The sequence below is a fragment of the Salvelinus fontinalis genome, chromosome 21, assembly GCF_029448725.1.
Source record: "Salvelinus fontinalis isolate EN_2023a chromosome 21, ASM2944872v1, whole genome shotgun sequence".
Taxonomy (NCBI): Eukaryota; Metazoa; Chordata; class Actinopteri; order Salmoniformes; family Salmonidae; genus Salvelinus; species Salvelinus fontinalis.
Genome location: NC_074685.1, coordinates 44,252,800 through 44,272,591, shown reverse-complemented (window position 1 = coordinate 44,272,591; position 19,792 = coordinate 44,252,800). Strand labels below are relative to the sequence as shown.

The 19,792-nt window shown below is 41.6% G+C and overlaps 1 protein-coding gene across 1 annotated transcript; it reads right to left on the bottom strand.

Annotated features, from left to right (window-relative positions):
• Window positions 1–4,682: 4,682 nt before the first annotated feature.
• LOC129818985 (vasculin-like) lies at window positions 4,683–14,957 on the bottom strand. Its single transcript, XM_055875407.1, has 11 exons — window positions 14,599–14,957; window positions 13,437–14,141; window positions 11,625–11,744; window positions 11,321–11,444; window positions 10,610–10,794; window positions 10,201–10,264; window positions 9,445–9,635; window positions 9,035–9,193; window positions 8,633–8,820; window positions 7,173–7,275; window positions 4,683–5,191 (listed from the first exon to the last, which is right to left on the bottom strand). The coding sequence occupies exons 3-11, from the start codon at window positions 11,685–11,687 to the stop codon at window positions 5,036–5,038; spliced, it is 1,233 nt and encodes a 410-aa protein (XP_055731382.1). The 5' UTR covers window positions 11,688–11,744; window positions 13,437–14,141; window positions 14,599–14,957; the 3' UTR covers window positions 4,683–5,035.
• Between the last annotated feature and the right edge of the window lie 4,835 nt (window positions 14,958–19,792).

The window sequence follows — 19,792 nt, the reverse complement described above, 5'->3', positions numbered from 1 at the left end:
TTAGATCTGCTTCAGATATGAATCAGAACAGGTGACTATGTCTGTACCCAGTTTCGCACTTGTGGTTGGACGGTTGTCATGTTAACAGTAAGCTTACTGGTAAACTCATATTATCCTCTCAATACTGTATAGATGGTGCAGGCATATCTAAAGTAACCCTCAGCTTGTTATTGAACAAAAATATATATATTGTGCCCTCTAGTGGCATAGAGAAATTAATTCAGTAGGAACATGTCACGGTCATGGACGACATAATCAATGGCTACCCTCAATAAGACCCTGATTCACATCCTTATTCTGGTCATTTGATTGGATGCTAGACAGAGAGACATTGCAAGCTTACGTGTTGTTCTGATTTGCATGGCTTTCCAGCATGGTCACCTGGTTGGTGGTTGATGGTGGAGGGGTAGTTGGTGAACCTGAAGTACAACATGACAAATGGTAGTAGTGGAAGATTGGACCCACACATCACACATCCCCATACTGTCGGCCTTGGAAGTTACTACAAAGCCAACACTGACATGCTAGATCACACTGTTCAAATTGAGTGATAGATCAATATATTGAGCTATAATAAGAAAATAGATTGAAAAAGTGCTGACAGTACTTAGAATATATTTGGAGCAATAAAAGTACTGAGTATCCCCGTCTAGTGTTGACTGATTCTCATCACAAGGTCACTCACCAGGTACAACACTGATGCTCTGTGACTTGTAGACTCCCTCTGATTGGTCAAAGCAGGTACATTGGAATGAGTGGGTCACCTCCTCAGTAAGGTTCAGAAAAAGAAAGGAGCCCGAGCTGAGAATAAACAACAAGTAATAGCATTTTCATTTGATTATAATCACAGGCAAACATTTTGAAATGTTAACATGACTGATCAAATGGTTAATCGAATTGTTAAGAGGGGAACACAGAAGTATAAATGTTATACATAAGCCTAATGTTCATACACAAAACAGTAATAATGCATGTATAGCCCTATAGTTGCTGTCCCTAACCTCCCTAAATCGTAAACATGTCAATTGAAAAGGCAGATTAAAAACTGTAAAAACACTTTGTGAGAACTAGTGATGTGAAACGGGCTTTGATCAAAACTGTGGTTAAAACACATAGAAAAACTACTGCATCTGAAATTCACCATTGTTTAATCATCTACTGCTGATCAAGGGCTCTTTAAACCTGCACCTTGGCAGAAGAAAGATGTCCACCTCATGCGCCCACTCCACAGCCACGAGCAGTGCACACTGGGTAATCAAGCCACCACCGCCGTCCCATGTGACTGTGACGTCAGGGCCATATGTCACCGCCACCTTCAGAGTGACTTGATTAATCACAAAAGAACAGTAGAGAGAAATATAAACAATATGATGATGCACAAAGGATTCAATGGAGCCATGAGAAAATAAATTGGAATATTAATCGGCATATAATTTATATAATTATATAAATTATATGATAATGTAGTGAGTGTACAAAAAATTAAGACACCTTCCTAATATTGAGTTGCACTCCCTTTTGCCCTGAGAACAGCCTCAATATATCAGGCAAATACTACACAAGGTGTTGAAAGCGCTCCACAGGGATGCTGGCCCATGTTGACTCCAATGCTTCCCACAGTTGTATCAACTTGTCTGGATGTCCATCGGGTGGTGGACCATTCTTGATACACACGGGAAACTGTTGAGCGTGAAAAACCAAGCAGAGTTGCAGTTCTTGACACACTCAAACCGGTGTGCATGGCACCTACTACCAAACCCCATTCAAAGGCACTTAAACCGTTTGTCTTGCCCATTTACCTTCTGAATGGCACACATACACAATCCATGTCTCAATTATCTCAAGGCTTAAAAATCCTTCTTTAAGGTGTTAAAGTTCACAGTTAGCCATTATTATATAAATTCCAGCTGAAAAGTACCAGTGGCCAGGCGTGGTCCCCAGGTGAGAGCAGGGCCGGCCGGAGCCATGGCCTAGTGAGACACCGGAGCCATGGCCCAGTGAGACACCAGTACCGGCACGAGTAGATGGAAACAGAAAAGTCTGCGTCTTTTGGGTAAAACACTGGGTAAATCCTGTATGGAAATGGTGAGTCTGACTGACTGTGGGCTATTTATGTTCACTTCCAGGGGAATATCTGACTCAACAATATCCACTGGAGACACTAATTAAGATACTGTCCTGAGCGTAACAGTATATGAGCATTCTAACAGTATAGACAGCAGGTAGCCTGAGCATTGTGAGCAGATAACAGGTAAAGCAACAGCAGATAAAAGCAATGTTTTTCAAATCCTGAAAGACAGTAGTTTGCATTTGATATTTCTGCTGCACTGAATACAAGTACAGAACATCATATTACATACAAATTATACTATTAGAGAATCTAATGCAACAAATGATTGCCTGTTTAACAGTTTAGCTTCAGTCCCTCGCCCCTACCTGGGCTTGAACCAGGGACCCTCTGCACACATCGACCACAGCCACCCTCGAAGCATCGTTACCAATCGCTCCACAAAGGCCGCGGGAACAACTACTTCAAGGTCTCAGAGCGAGTGACGTCACCGATTGAACCGCTATTAGCGCGCACCCCACTAATAGCTAGCCATTTCACATCGGTTACACCTGCATTAATTGAATTGTTATGTTATTGGATAGGAATGCTGCCTGTGCACATCAAATCAAATTATATTTGTCACATGAGTCGAATAGAACAGGTGTAGAATTACTAACGAGCTCTTTCCCGAACAATGCAGAGTTAAAAATATTATTTTTTGACATTTTTCTTTTTTTTGTGAATTAAAAAAGTCTTGAACCTGAAAAACAGGTATCTGGTTGATGCATCCTATTATGAGGCTTAGTTGACGTTAACATTCAAACAGATACCAAAAAGAACAAGCTTTTAGATAATTGCAATCCTTCTCAAATTCGTCATTCCAGTTTTCTATTGATTCCACACACATCAAGGCGCGACATTTCTATCACACACATTCCCCACAAATCTAAGGCGTGTTAAAAAACTGAAATGTTACAGTTAAAAACACCTTATTTTGAGGTCAGCAAGTTCCTTTCTATATAAAAAGCAAACAAATATGTAACGTTCAATGACTCATTCCACTTCGCTCTTACACTAACAAGCATTGAAATGCAGCTCACGTATCCAAAGATCATCCGTATTCACCTATGCGGCTTCCCTGGACACCAATCGGCCCAAACGTTAGAAGTCCAACCACGAGTGCGAAACTGGGTACAGACATAGTCACCTGTTCTGATTCATATCTGAAGCAGATCTAATTGGGACAGCTCACTAATCTCACATCTCAGAGGTGTTTCCCAGGGTGCATCACTCCCTGGGGGGACGCTGCCGCCACCCGTTTTACCTATTGACAGGTTGACGTTGCCACTTTTGGAGCCAGTAACCACCTAAGGGGAAAATACGACAGTGGGCACGTTACAGGCTGGCTACATCGCAGACGACCATTGATGCAATGGAACGTCTGCAATGTAGTCGGCCTGGAACGTCTCCGAAGACGGTCTTTTTACGCTTACATTTTTTACTACTTACTAGAACATAAATATGAAAACACAAAACGTATTACAATAAGATTCACATGCAAACATTCATTCTGCAGGACAAATCAGAGAGAAAGAATCATATGGTATAGAACAGGGATCATCAACTAGATTCAGCCATAGGACGATTACTTTTCTTTAGTGGATGGTCAGGGGGCCAGCAAATTAATTACAAATTATTTTGACTGCACATTGACCGCAAGTAGCACAAACTGAAAATATTATTTGAATCAAATATTATCTAACCTTGCTTAGAAATGTATATGATCACATATACAGTATCGCTATTATGTGTCAGAATACTTTGTAACAGATTTCCAAAATTAAAATCACTTGGAGCTGGTTCGCCAGTGTTTTAAAAAAAAAGACCAAGAAAATAAAGTGTTTTATATATATGAAAAAATGTTGCTCAGAAAACTTGGGGGGACAAACAAAATCACCTGCTTCGGCCTGCAGGACATCAGTTGGGGAACCCTGGTCTATAAGGTTATATTATCAAGTGCACTTACAGAGTGGAGAGGGGTTTAGTAGGGAACCTTACTGGCTGTGTGAAACATAAGGATGTGAGGTCTGTGGTAGACATGATCTATAAGTACTGATGCAGAGCTGGCTTCCTGCCCACATTTGGCCTCTTCCTGGCAACCAACATCAGTAAAGGGCTTATAAAAATATGATCTTTGGTGGTTTGGTAACTTCCTGTTTTATTGTCAGACCCTGGACGGACTGTTTGCAAAAAAATGATATGCATGCAGCGCAGGTGCGGAATGTGCACCATTGAAATAATTCACTTCCAGCGTAATGTAACAGACTACACAATTCAATTGTGAATGAGGCGTAAGAGTGAAAAGCGGGTTGGGTTGGTTGAGCTAGCCATTTCTTCCAAACATCTGAAATTAGCCATCAATAGTTGGGTTCAACAGGGATGTGAATGAAAGTAAAAAGATGTGGTGGCAATAGGTTCTCCTGTAATTTGTCATCTTTGCTCATGATGTCACCCTTTTTACTTCCAAAGTCACAGTTACCAACAGTATGGGGATGTAGGTAACCTACAGTATTTTGACACTCAGGACAGGTGTATGACATGTACCTGAACAACCTCCATCAGACAAATACACTGAATTGCAATCATTTTATTCAATAGCCTCCAGAACGGACCTTTCTTTCCACATTCATCATACGGTACATAGTATCAATCTTTTCAGTGATGGAACAAACATTTAGTCCAACATTGAAATCTCCACCCCCCCCGGCCCCAACAAATAGGGGCCTTGCTACAAAGCCATAAAGCAGTGTTCTTTCTCAAGTCCATTCGGAACATCTGTCCATGTCTTGAAGGGGGCCTGTGAAATGAAATGGTGGGAGGACGTCTGAATTGGCCGCTCTGCATCAGGGGGGAAATGTCTCTTTCCTCTGGTGAGAGTGGGTTAGGTGTGGTAGCAGTGAATAGGGTTATTGATGAAGGCTGTTTTTAGGCATCGTCGTCCGAGGTGTCGCTGCTGCTGGTCTCCGTCTCCTCCGTGGTGTCGGTGGCCATTTTGAGGTTGCTGGTCTTCCACACGGCCAGGGAGTCGATGGGAGGGCCGTTCTTCAGGAAGCTGTTTCTCCTCAGACCATTCTTCCGCAGCTGGAGGGAAGAAAACAATTGGGCGGGATGAGGGACTGATTTCAGAAGCAATTAACTTAAAATGGCTGTCAAAAAGCCTACAGAGAGCTGGAGTGAGAGTGTGGTGGTGTTTGTGTTGTGGTGTGGTGGTGAGTTAGTGTGGGTGTGGTTGTTTGTGACAATGTGTGGGTGTTAGTGACCGTGTGGGCAACTAGGCGTGAAAGGCAGTGAATTTCTAGAAATGTACAGTTGAAGTCGGAAGTTTACATACACTTAGGTTGCCGTCATTAAAACTTGTTTTTCAACCACTCCACAAATTTCTTGTTAACAAACTATAGTTTTGGCAAGTCGGTTAGGACATCTACTTTGTGCATGACATGAGTAATTTTTACAACAATTGTTTACAGAGATTATTTCACTTAGAATTCAATGTATCACAATTCCAGTGGGTCAGAAGTTTACATACACTAAGTTGACTGTGCCTTTAAACAGCCTGGAAAATTCCAGAAAATTATGTCATGGCTCTAGAAGCTTCTGATAGGCTAATTGACATGATTTGAGTCAATTGGAGGTGTACCTGTGGATGTATTTCAAGGCCTACCTTCAAACTCAGTGCCTCTTTGCTTGACACCATGGGAAAATCAAAAGATAAGCCAAGACCTCAGAAAATAAATTGTAGACCTCCACAAGTCTGGTTCATCCTTGGGAGCAATTTCCAAACGCCTGAAGGTACCACGTTCATCTGTACAAATAATAGTACGCAAGTATAAACACCATGGGACCACGCAGCAGTCATACCACTCAGAAAGGAGACCCATTCGGTCTCCTAGAGATGAACGTACTTTGGTGCGAAAAGTGCAAAGGACCTTATGAAGATGCTGGAGGAAACAGGTACAAAAGTATCTATATCCACAGTAAAACACATCCTATATCGACATAACCTGAAAGGCCACTCAGCATGGAAGAAGCCACTGCTCCAAAACCGCCATAAAAAAGCCAGACTACGGTTTGCAACTGCACACGGGGACAAAGATCGTGCTTTTTGGAGAAATGTCCTCTGGTCTGATGAAAAAAAAAAAATACAACTGTTTGGCCATAATGACCATTGTTATGTTTGGAGGAAAATGGGGGGATGCTTGCAAACTGAAGAACACCATCCCAACTGTGAAGCACGGGGGTGGCAGCATGTTGTGGGGGTGCTTTGCTGTAGGAGGGACTGGTGCATTTCAATTATGTGGATATATTGAAGCAACATCTCAAGACATCAGTCAGGAAGTTGAAGCTTGGTCGCAAATGGGTCTTCCAAATGGACAATGTCCCCAAGCATACTTCCAAAGTTGTGGCAAAATGGCTTAAGGACAATAAAGTCAATGTATTGGAGTGGCCATCACAAAGCCCTGCCCTCAATCCTATAGAAAATTTCTGGGCAGAACTGAAAAAGCGTGTGCGAGCAAGGAGGCCTACAAACCTGACTCAGTTACACCAGCTCTGTCAGGAGGAATGGGACAAAATTCACCCAACTTATTGTGGGAAGCTTGTGGAAGGCTACCCAAAACGTTTGACCCAAAACGTTTGACCCAAGCTACACAATGTAAAGGCAATGCTACCAAATACTAATTGAGTGTATGTAAACTTCTGACCCACTAGGAATGTGATGAAAGTAATAAAAGCTGAAATAATTCCCTACTATTATTCTGACATTTCACATTTTTAAAATAAAGTGGTGATCCTAACTGACATAAGACAGGGAATTTACTAGGATTAAATGTCAGGAATTGTTAACTGAGTTTAAATGTATTTGGCTATAGTGTCTGTAAACTTCAGACTACGACTAAGTATGGTTATTGTAAACTATAATGATTTGTTTGACAAGGGCACATCAAATGTGACAGTAATGAGTGTTTTATGACAGACTGGAACAAAAGTGTAGTAACAGAGCACTGCTCTAAGGGAGGGGGTGGAGAATACTGCAGTATGAATGGATGGAGGAGTAACTAACTACCTGTTCACTGATGGCCTGGAACTCCCTCATCTCATCCTCCGTCAGAGGGGCACACGTCTCGTCGTTCTCACTCTCCTCCTGCCAACCCATCTCTTTCAATAACCTGGGGAGGGAAGAAATTCACTTTTAGGATTTCTATCAATTGTGCCTCTCCAATTATGAGCCAGACTAAAGGGAAGCACATTTTACCACATCCACTTACTCAGTTGCTCCTCCACAACAATCCTACTAGCAGGGCCTAAAACTTTTTTGGGCCTACCAGCCACTGTGGAAGGAAATGTAAAAAAAAATGTACCAGCCACTCAAGATATTTGACCAGCCAAATGTTTGTTGTTGTTGTGCCAGAATTACACCAACAAAACAGAAAAGACATAAGCATGCTTTGTAATGTTTCTAAAAATCTAAATGTATTACTAGTAAGAAGTAATGTGGTATATTGTTTCATTTCAATTCATTTTCTTTTAACCAAAATTTTGAAACATTTTCACCAGCCCCTTAAAGGGGAGGTTATTGTGAAAAAGGTTATTGTGAAAAAACGACTCGTGACTGAGCTTGAGAGTGTGACTAGTAGCCATGTTGTCTTCTCTTCCCTAACAGCTGAAACTCAAACGTTGAAAAACAACCTGGCTTGTGAACAAAACAATTTAAATAGCCAAGAAACAAAGACAGTCTCAAAAAACTTCCATTTCAAGTAAATTAGACCAACTTATGCCTGTGCGCAACACTTCACGTGCGTACAGCCCAGTGTTTCTGCGTGAGGTGGGATAGGCTATAGGATTCATAGTTCTACTACTTTTTGTGATTCATTTTCCAGGTTAGAAACAAAATGTCCGAAATACTTTGAAAACAGCTACTTCAGCATTTGTTTTACTTCACTATTTGTATTCACAATGCGAGTGAAATGCTGGCACTGTGGAGCCCTGACCACCCTCCAACGTGGCTGGTGAAATAGACATCTTACCCGCCAACACAAAAATCTACCCGCATTTGGCAGCTGGCGGGTGTTTATTTTAGGCCCTGCCTACTAGCCCCGACCACTTCAGCATTTGCAGATATGAAGGGACCGGATACGTGTGATGTGTGCAGTAAATTACTTAATTGAGCATCAAAATCTATTTGAGACAAAATGCTAATACCGGTTCCATGACCACAAAATGTTAAAACCTTAGTATGTGAAAACAGTGCCAGGGAAACTAAACCAAAGCATGGATTGCTGTCATACATTGTCCATAGACTGCTTACAGGGTAAGGAAACCAAAATGCCATTTTGTAATTTAAGCGAAGTATCCCTGTAATAACATCTGGTTGCTTCAGATTCACAAACTTTTGGACATCCAACTCTGACATCACCGTATTGAAGTTGACATTTAAAATGATTAGGGTTAAGGTTTAGGGTAGGGACGTCCCAAGGAATCCGGATAGCACAAACCCAACTGTTGTCAGAACGGTCCAGTGTTTACCTGTGCTCTGCCTCCAAAGAGCTGGATAGCACCTCCTGCTGGGGGAAGGTGGAGGAGCGCAGCACTTGCTGCCTCATTGTTAGTGTGGTTGTGTTGCCGTTCTCCTGCGAGACACTTCGCTCGCAACGGTTACGGTTCTCGTCCCCGCAGCCCACGTTGCTGTTCTGCGGATGGAAACCATCGTCATGCTGAGGGGTGAGAGAGCGAAGGTCAAGGCTGTGTCATATCACACAACTTCTCATTGAAATAACGACGTTATGACGGGAGTTTAAGGGTGTTACACCAGCCACTTCTTTGTATGATGGCCATTCAAAGTGATGTCAGTGACTGATACACCTTCAAACACTTCTCTGTACATTTCTTGAGGGGTAAAAGTTGTTTCTCTCTTTGGGTGACACACACCTTGCAGTGGTGATAGAGGTCCTCCTCGTCCACCATGTCCTTTTTGAGGGCTTTGAGGAAGGTGCTCTTGCGGTCTGAGCGTGTCATGCGTGTCAGACGCATCATGAGCCGCGGCTGACTGCCCTTGTCCACCGGGGACGACGAGCTGGAGCGACTCGCCTGGGAAACACAGCAATTAGTCAATCATTCCAATGTATATTCCTAACAATCATTCCTTCCCCCTAGCCTATATCAATCAATAAATCAGTCAATATAAACCAAACCAAATATCCCGCATTAATTTATCAAAAATAAAAACATATCAATCATTGGTTAATTTGTTTCTTCAATCAATACTATAAAACTGTGTGCATCTGCTTTTTACAAAGCCAACCGAAAATGAAACAGCAACCACGACATGACAATCTCACCTTGACTGGAAGACTGACAGATATGGGGATGGGGCCCTTGTAGAGGGAGGGGCCAGTGCCGTTGCGGGAAGGGGCTTGTTGTTGTTGTTGAGGCGTGGACGTGCATGTCTGTGCTGGTGTGTGCTGCTCCCTGGAGACGCGCTTGATCACCATCATTTTCGAGCCTCTGGATTGAGGGTTGGGTGGGTGTTCTAAATAGACAGAGCAGGACGAAATACCACAGCTTTTCAATTTACTGCAAAATGTAAAAGCCTCACTACAAAAAAAAGGTACAGTTATCGTAATAGATTAATTAAGGCTGCAATATGCCTTTAAAAAACACTCCGCCATTTCCCGGTTGCTAAAATTCTAATAGTTTGCCAAATTTCAGTTTGTGTGACAAAACAAGCAGTCGAGTTTAGAGAATCATTCTACCTTCTAAAAACTGCTGTGAATATCTTTTTAAAAACTGAAAATATTGTATTTTCAGCTGGTGTACAAAACCAAAAGTAAAATATGCAAAAACAGAAGTTAACAGAAAGCATAGAAATTTCTCACATAGAACATATCTACTGCTTCTTAGACTTGCTTTCAATGAGAATGACAGAGCTATAACTCACATTTCTCTGTGAATTTGGTCAGCGTTGCACAAAAAGTTACATATTGTAGCTTTAAATATGTATTATCCTATTTTGTCCAAATGGGCAACCAAAAGAGACAACTGCATCAAAGTCAAATCAGGTTGGGGAATAGAGAGAGAACAGATTGGGAGCTCACCCCATACTCCAGTGGCAACAGCTTTGTCACGGTTGTCTCGGTCCGCATCAGGATGGAGTGATGGCTGAAAGAAGAACAGCAGGCATCTTACAACACAAGCAAGTTGTGTATGATAAATCTGACACGTGGCAAAAACAAAGTTCTTTAAATAATATGACAAAATTCCCTATTCATGTGTTTTGGAAGACACTAACAATGTTAAATACTAGATGTGGAATTTAGGGGAGACAGATTGAGGAGTGTTTCCTTAAAGGGGAGTTGGGAGAGTCAAACCAATATGTAATGTCTTGGGTGATACTTGTGTGAGATTGGGGGATAACTTCAAACATTGTTTTTTTTGGTTTTTTTAATAGGACTATTTCGTAGGGTGGGTCACAGCTTCATAGGGCTTCCTCACTACACCACTCACAAAGTCTTCAGCTTCAAACTGTTTGCGTCTGTCCCCATCGTCCCTGTGGCCTTGATGGCCCTCGGGCAGGCCTTTGCTCTTGGAGCGAGGAGAGGGCCCGCCCCGCTGGAGGGGAGGGCGTGAGCTGGAGCCCTCGCTGCCGTTCCGGACCCCCCATCCGTTACCCTCCTTCCTAGAGAAGATTCCTGTGAAACATACAACTTGGCTTTACCACAGAGTATAGAGCAGGGTTCCCCAACTGGCAACGATTGGATTTGGCCCCCTAAGTTGAGCAAAGAAATATATTTTGTTGTTGGACATAAGACAAATCAGCTCCAAGTGATTTTAATTCAGGGGATATGATCCAAAGTATAATAGAGAGTTGTGTGATTGTATACAAATGGAAGCAAGATTTGAAATGATTATGTTTTAGTCAAATATTTTATCTGTTTGGCTACTTGGTCAACTTAGTCTACAAATTATTTATAACTATGTTCCGGCCCCCTGACCATCCACTAGAGTTTTTTTTTTTTACATTTGTCCCGCTGAATCTAGTTGGTTAACCCTGCTATAGAGTGTCCCTCTATCGCACAGAGACAGACGCATGGGATGGATAGCTTGTTAGATGGGTAGACAGCCAGACAAGCAAGTGGTTAACAGAGAGACAGAGTGAAACCAGCTCTTGGTTGGTTCTTTCTCGCTAACATTAGACGTTCTAACCCAGTTCCATACCGCCAGTGCGTCCGTTGACAGGCTCTGAGTCGTCTGATGAGTTGTGGCGTCTGCGACTCACATCCCCGTGGTTGTCCAGACATTTGGCAGGAGACTGGAAAGACTTGTCATAGACCTGAGAGGGCTAACACACATGGACAGACTGTCAGGCTAACGAATCCTCCGGACAACAACCATCACGTTATGTATGGTGTGCGTCTGACATGAACAGAAGACATGTGTTTCGTCTTGTGCACATACCCACACTGGACATGGAATACACACAAACACACAGAAAGTACAAAACCACAAACACAAAAGGTACCTTGGCTGATGAGGGTGCTGTGGGAAAGTTAAGCCAGGCTGGAGTGAAGTCATGCTGCGCCATTTAGGTTTGCGTCTCCAGTGAGGTGGGCAAGACATCAACACATCATTTCTCCAGCCCCTGAATAAGAGAGATAGAGGAGAGATATAGAGAGACGGTGAGAAAGAGGCACTGTGGAATTTTAGAGAGAGACTGTAGTAACTGAGCCAACTCCAGGATTTATGACAGTGTGTTTATGGGCATTAAGCCCAATGACTTCTCAATTGAATTCACTTTCAAGTGGCACACTACCAACCAACTGATACAATGCAAGGGACTGAATGGAGTTGTCCCTTTAGTTTCCCATTAGGTGTAGCAGACAGCAGAGATAACATTCATGTGGCAGTGAGTGGCATCCAACCCTTGCGTGACATGAAACAGAGTCCAATGGAAGTTTAAGCTGATGCAAAAGAGAGCTATTCATCATTACAGGGCCCGACTGATGGAGATCAGAAGGACCATGACAGTGTCACGTCTAGGGTTGCAAAATTCAGGGTTCTTTCAATAAAGTCCCTGGCTTTCCCAAAATCACAGTTGGAAGATTCCCGTAATGAGGGAATAAGGAGGAAATGTATAAACCTCCAACCAGGATAGGATGAGTGGGTATAATTTGTGGAACATTCCAACAGGAATCTGTTACAAAAACATAGTGAAGTACAAGGTTGTCAACAAACGCATACAAAGTAGCCTGATCTTACTTACCTGAGCTTACTAGCTACCGAATAGGCATCAACTCACCACGTAGCTTATTTTCTATGTTTGGCCATAGGCTACCAGAGTGACGACAGACATTTTTCAGAATAAACGTGGTGAGTGAAAAACTTAATTAAATAGCCCACTCCCTACCTGTTATCTTTTTTCTGCCGCTATACGACTTTGTATGTGTTGTTTGTTGGCAACCTTGTTATTTACTAAGTGTTTGGAACAGATTCCTGTTGGAATGTTTCACAAATTATACCCACCCGGATATGATTTCTGGAAAACGGAGGTTAACAAAATGGTTATCTCGGGGTTGGTCATCAGTTAGTAGTCTCCCAAATACACAGTTGTGAATGGAAACATCAAATACTACAAAAGGAAGCATGGTTTGTACTACTGGCTGTCAAAATGACAATTCATGAATAATGAACGTTGTGTGAGAAAGAACCTTGCACTATATTTCTCTGGGTATGCGTGTCTACTATATGATATGCATCCTGCTATCGCCAAACAACGCTTTGTTCAAATATGTCAGAGCCTTTCATTATCTCAGTGGACCAGAATGCCACACAGAGCAACATAATCATTGTGACAAGAGACCAAAGCATAGAAGGGACCTCTATGTAAGATTATTAACTGCTTAGGGACCTCTATGGAATATTCATTAACTGCTTCCAACTGGGAGGCGTTTTAATCTCTTCAAAATCAAAACACTGGGAAGTCTGTGGTCGCATTTGAATTCAACAGCCAGACAGTGTTTGAACTATTAACATGACCGTCTAGTAAGATAAGAGGTCAGAATCAAGATTCAACCAGCAGCATGTTGTTTCTCTCACTACAGACCTATGTGAGCATTGCAGATCTGTTTCCAATTTCTTAGTACCTCACAAGCCAAAAATTTGAGAGGTCAAACCCAGTCGGCGAACAATACTAATTGTACATGTTGCTGGATAGGTGACGAAAGAATATATCAACATTGTTTACTACCATTGCTTGATGTATAACATTGCAAATATCAAGTCATCCTTGTTGTTGCAAGACATTTGGGTGCAATAAATTCAAAGTCATACAAACCAGCTATGGAGGACTGAGCAGAGGCGTCTCCTGTGCTGTAATCCCCAAATTCTCCTAGTGTTTTTGTTCTCAGTCAGTTATCCAGTTAATCTGCTCCCCACATGTATCGTGCAGATAGGGTCAATTACAAAATGTTGATGTTGATAATCCCAACTAACTTTCCATTTTTGCCACGTAATTCCAGTTCCCAGAATGATTAAATCCTTCAGAGATGTTGAAGAAAATCCAACGAAGTTCACACCCGACTTTACAAAAGAGACATTTGGGGTGGATTTGCTACGATCCCCTTAGGAAGGATTCAGTGATTTTGTATGGGTTTTAACTGCCCAGATACCATTAACTCATATTTGTTCAAATCAGGCGATAAAATGTTAGTGTGATCACATATTGCCAAAAATAAAGTTACCTAGCTAACAGTAACTACAGCTTTCAAAAATGATTCATTTTTTGAGAAACATTTGGAAAACTTGGAAGAGGAGACTAAAGCTGGTCAGTGCAGGATGTAAGTCCACACACATTATATCAAAGTCTCAGATAAAATGCTAAATTAAATAGTTCTTCTGTAATTCCACAAAACCAGTCCACATGTTCAGATGCTGCTTATCCCATTCAGTGCAACTCGGACGTTGAGCCAATAGTAGCAAGTCACGTCTCTCTTCCTTGATGATTGGGATATCCTATAACGTGAGGCTGTTCAGTGTTCACCTGTATTCCAAAAGAGAAAGAATGATAGCAATATAGTTCGCTAAGACTGCGTTAAACGATACATAAGGCTGATTGCTAGTTAAGGACAAAAGTTAGCAGGCTAAAAAGTCACGTTAGCTGTACCTTTGACAGTTACAGCTAGCGTAATGTTACATAGTTGGCATTATATTGAGTAGACTGATAGCGCAGAAAAAAAGGGAAACCTAAGGGTTAGTTAAAAGTATTTGTGCTAAATTTGCGATATAGGTCACATGGCTGTTCACTCTACGATCAATAACGTTACATTTTAAACACCAGCTAACGTACACAAGTTAGCTGATGTTACTAGCTAACGTTAGCTAGCTCACTCAACTCTTGTCAGCTAGCTAACTCAGCTACTTGACCAGGTAGCTAGCCAAACAAGCTAATGCTACTCCCTGTTATTGATACGTTCAGTGAGCCATTCCGCAATACTTACCTTTCAATGATGCCAAAGCTCTTCCTATAACTTCGCTAGTTAGCTACATTGCGATAGTGACTCCTTCATGCGGTTCAACACAAGCTGATGTTGACTAGCGTCGTTAGCTTGCAGAATCAGTCTGTCACAGCTTACTCGCTCGTGCCCCCTTAAGCAGTTGTCATTAGCTTTTTTGTTGTTTCGTAAGACTAGGTTAAGACACTGATATGTATGTATAAACTGTATCACACTGACCATCTCATTAACTTGTTTAAGTGTTTGCAAATTCCTCGCTTATTTTTTAATTTTTGCCGCTTTTGCCTGTCTCCTTCCCAAAATGGCGCTGATACAGCAATGTTTCGCGAGAATCTCGTTGGCCAAAGTGAATAACCCCCCGCCCCCCTTTTTTCCCAAGTATGTGGCGCTGCCATAGACTGTAAAAAAATATGAACGACGCCATCGATGACGTTACCCCATTGTCTCCTATGAGAATGGTCAGTGGCGCGTTCGATCAGGAAGTGTCGATTCAGCGTGTCGCCATCTTGCTATCTGGAGGAGTTTTTGGAAACATTGCATGTTTTTTTTATTTTTTTTAATAAATTTATTTTATTCATTATACAAAAATCAACTTACATTATATACAAATATTCACTCTGAAAATATCTTATTATAATGATTCATGAAGATTTTATTATTGTTGTTATTCACTAGGGTTAGTGTTTTAATAAGATAATTAAATTCAATCAGAAAAATTGGTAATTTTGGTATAGAATTTTTGAATTTTTGTTTGTGTATAAAGTATTTGGCAACAATAATAAGAAAATTAACAATCATTTCAGTGGTTTTGTTATCATTGCAATAGTAACATATTATATATTTTATGTTAAAATTATAGGCAGTGTTCATAATGTTAAATAAGTACTTTGCAAGGTTTTCCCAAAATTCTGACACAAATTTACATTCAAAGAACAAGTGAGACAGATTCTCACCTTCTTTTTCACAGAAAACACAGATATCATCAATAGCCACAAATTTGGAAATCATAGAATTACATGGATATATCTTATGTAAAATTTTGAAGTGCCGGAAACATTGCATGTGAGGTACTCTAGGAAGTGACGTTGTACGCTAGCTCAGTACTGCAAACTCTCATGGAATATGTCAAGATGAAGGCCGACTGAAGTACTGCAGCCTGTCATCAGCAACTAAATGAGCCTTTTAACTTAATCTGTGTGTGATTTTAAAGTAATCGGTTCAAGCATATACATCTGGTGAAATAAAAACAATTATTGGTACCATAATTATGTTCAAAGGTTTTTTTTATATCCACGGATATTGACCACAAAGATCGCCGTTTCCCCATTCACTATAGTGGGGGATCCTGTTTTCTGGAAACAATGCCTGGAGTACAGTGGTGTGCCTTCAACTTGAAATACACAATGGTAGCTAATGTGGCTATTTTTTCCCCCTCCCATGATTTTAGTTCAAGTAGGAATAGTGCATGCTACACAATAAATAACTAATATTAAAAACCATCTAGATGTCACCTTGATGCATGCACATACAGTCTACTCAATGGGGAGGGCATGAACAGCAACGACACAGTGCCCCCTTCAAATCAAATTTTATTTGTCACATACACATGGTTAGCAGATGTTAATGCGAGTGTAGCGAAATGCTTGTGCTTCTAGTTCCGACAATGCAGTAATATCCAACGAGTAATCTAACCTAACAATTTCACAACAACTACCTTATACACACAAGTGTAAAGGAATGAATAAGAATATGTACACAAAGAAAATATATATGAATGAGTGATGGTATAGAACGGCATAGGCAAGATGCAGTGGATGGTATAGAGTACAGTTCATACATATGAGATGAGTAATGTAGGGTATGTAAACATATAAAAGTGGCATTGTTTAAAGTGGCTAGTGATACATTACATCAAGATGGCAAGATGCAGTAGATGGCATAGAGTAAAGTATATACATATGAGATGAGTAATGTAGGTTATGTAAACATTATGAAGTGGCATTGTTTAAAGTGGCTAGTGATACATTTATTACATCAATTTTTCCATTATTAAAGTGGCTAGAGATTTGAGTCAGTATGTTGGCAGCAGCCACTCAATGTTAGTGATGGCTGTTTAACATTCTGATGGCCTTGAGATAGAAGCTGTTTTTCAGTCTCTCGGTCCCTGCTTTGATGCACCTGTACTGACCTCGCCTTCTGGATGATAGCGGGGTGAACAGGCAGTGGCTCCGGTGGTTGTTGTCCTTGATGATCTTTTTGGCCATCCTGTGACATCGTGTGGTGTAGTTGTCCTGGAGGGCAGGTAGTTTGTCCCCGGTGATGCTTTGTGCAGACCTCACTACCCTCTGGAGAGCCTTACGGTTATGGGCGGAGCAGTTGCCGTACCAGGCGGTGATACAGCCCGACAGGATGTTCTCGATTGTGCATCTGTAAAAGTTTGTGAGTATTTTTGGTGACAAGCCGAATTTCTTCAGCCTCCTGAGGTTGAAGAGGCGCTGCTGCGCTTTCTTTACCACGCTGTCTGTGTGGTTGGACCATTTCAATTTTTCCATGATGTGTACGCCGAGGAACTTAAAAATTTCTACCCTCTTCACTACTGTCCCGTCGATGTGGATAGGGGGGTGCTCCCTCTGCTGTTTCCTGAAGTCCACGATCATCTCCTTTGTTTTGTTGACGTTAAGTGTGAGGTTATTTTCCTGACACCACATTCCGAAGGCCCTCACCTCCTCCCTGTGGGCCGTCTCGTCATTGTTGGTAATCAAGCCAACTACTGTAGTGTCGTCTGCAAACGTGATGATTGAGTTGGAGGCGTGCAGGGCCACGCAGTCGTGGGTGAACAGGGAGTACAGGAGAGGGCTGAGAAAGATTGCGTCGACTGTGGACCTATTGGGGCGGTAAGCAAATTGGAGTGGGTCTAGGGTGTCAGGTAGGGTGGAGGTGATATGGTCATTGACTAGTCTCTCAAAGCACTTCATGATGACAGAAGTGCTACGGGGCGGTAGTCATTTAGCTCAGTTACCTTAGCTTTCTTGGGAACACCTTCCCTTGACAAGCACCACCGTCCAGCAACGGTGTGGGAGGTAGCTACCTAGTATCAGGGTGACAGTCACAGTAAGCACACACATGCAACGCATGAAGCAACAGTACACCCATCATCAGTACTTTTTTTCAAAAAGAAACAATCGTTGATTTTATATCTGAACATTTAAAATAATTTGTGTAAAACTAACAGTGAAATACAAAGACCAAACCGGGTATGGTAGCTCAATGTAAGGTTGTATGTTAAGAAAAAATATGTCTAACCTATAGCAGAGTGCTTTTGGCACGCCCACTCCTTTAGACACGCCCATTACTTTCCAAACATCCACTCCTTTCAAAACACCCACTCCTTTCGACACGCCCACTACTTTCCAAACATCCACTCCTTTCCACACACCCACTCCTTTCCTTTCGACACACCCACTCGCTATATTGAGCTGCAGATACCCTCTTCTCCTTTTTTTCTTCTCCCCACACCAAAACAAAAGACAACTCTGGGACCTGTCTGGAACAGTATGCCATAGAGAATAATAGTAATGGCGTCTTTTTGTAGGCTCTAACTTGTTGGACAAAGCCTATGGAAAAATTTATGGCAGCTCTATGGTGAGAAACATCTCGGTTCCTAAGGCAAAAACACTGTGCTACCCGGGAGCAAGAGTACTGGAGATCACAAGGCTGCTTCCGACTGTTCTACCACAGATGCCAGGAGCTGACACTGTCGTAGTCCATGTGGGGTCAAAAGACATCCGGAGAGCTAGCTTGGAACATTTTAAAGAACTGATTTTAGCATTAAAAGACTCCAAATAAAAAACAGCCAATCATTTCAGGTCCAGTACCATCATTGGGCCGTGGGTGTGAAAGATTCAGCAGACTGCTGGCATTACAAATCTGGCTAAAAGACTACTGTAGCTCTGCTGGAGTTACTTGTATAGATAACTTTGACACCTTCCGGAAACAGAAGGTACTCTACAGGAATGACGGCATCCATCCAAATCATCTTGGCTCCTGGACTCTGTCCACGCACTTCAAGTCTGCGTTGAAACAGTTACTTTTTAGTTGTCCAAGACCAGCTCAGTTAATCCCTACCATTGTGACAATGAGTCGTCATAATGCTGCATCAAATGTACCGTATCCTAGGGCCATTGGCAAACACAACATAAGTAACTTAATTTTTGTGCCCCTAATTACAACGAATGCCTCGGATTATACTACAGCTATTGTATACAGTAATCATGAGCCTGTGAACCAGTTACACCGTTAGCACTGAGGCGGTGTGCCCTAGTAGGAAGACCACTTTGTGCAGCTCACCCTGCACTATCAGCGCCAATATAAATAGCATGAGCAAGTCTACTTCAGATAAGCTTCCCAGTAAAGCATTTTTAAAAATCAAGCAACCCAGAAAAGTGCTAAAAATAGCTCATATTAACATATGCAGCCTGAGAAACAAGGTCCATGAAGTAAATAACTTGCTTGTAACAGATGACATTCATATTCTGACTATCTCTGAAACTCACTTAGATATGACCTTTGATGATACAGTGGTAGCAATACATGGTTATAACATCTACCGAAAAGACAGAAATGCCGACGTGGGCGGTGTTGCATGTTGTGGTCTATATTCAGAACCACATTCCTGTAAAGCTTAGAACCGATCTAATGTTAAATACTGTAGAAGTGATATGGCTACAGGTTCATCTGCCTCACCTAAAGCCCTTGCTTGTGGGAAGCTGCTATAGACTAGTGCTAACAGTCAATAACTGGATAATATGTGTGAAATGCTTGATAATGTATACGATATCAACAGAGAGGTATATTTTCTGGGTGATTTAAATATTGACTGGCTCTCATCAAGCTGCACACTCAAGAAAAAACTTCAAACTGTAACCAGTTCCTGCAACCTGATTCAGGTTGTCAGTCAACCTACCAGGGTATTTACAAACAGTACAAGAATAAAATCATCAACATGTATTGATCAGATCTTTACTAATTCTGCAGAAATTTGCTATAAAGCAAAATCCAAATCCATAGGATGTAGTGATCACAAAATAATAGCCATATGTAGGAAAAGCAAAGTTCCAAAGGCTGGGCCTAAAATAGTGTAGAACAGGTCAAACAATAAGTTTTGTAGTGATTCATATGT

Coding starts and splice junctions, on each gene's coding strand:
- LOC129818985 (XM_055875407.1), bottom strand. CDS start 11,687: ATGGCGCAGCATGACTTCACTCCAGCCTGGCTTAACTTTCCCACAGCA. Junction 8,821..9,034: donor ACCTCTATCACCACTGCAAG/GTGTGTGTCACC, acceptor CTCACCCCTCAG/CATGACGATGGTTTCCATCC. Junction 5,192..7,172: donor TCCAGGCCATCAGTGAACAG/GTAGTTAGTTAC, acceptor TCTTCCCTCCAG/CTGCGGAAGAATGGTCTGAG.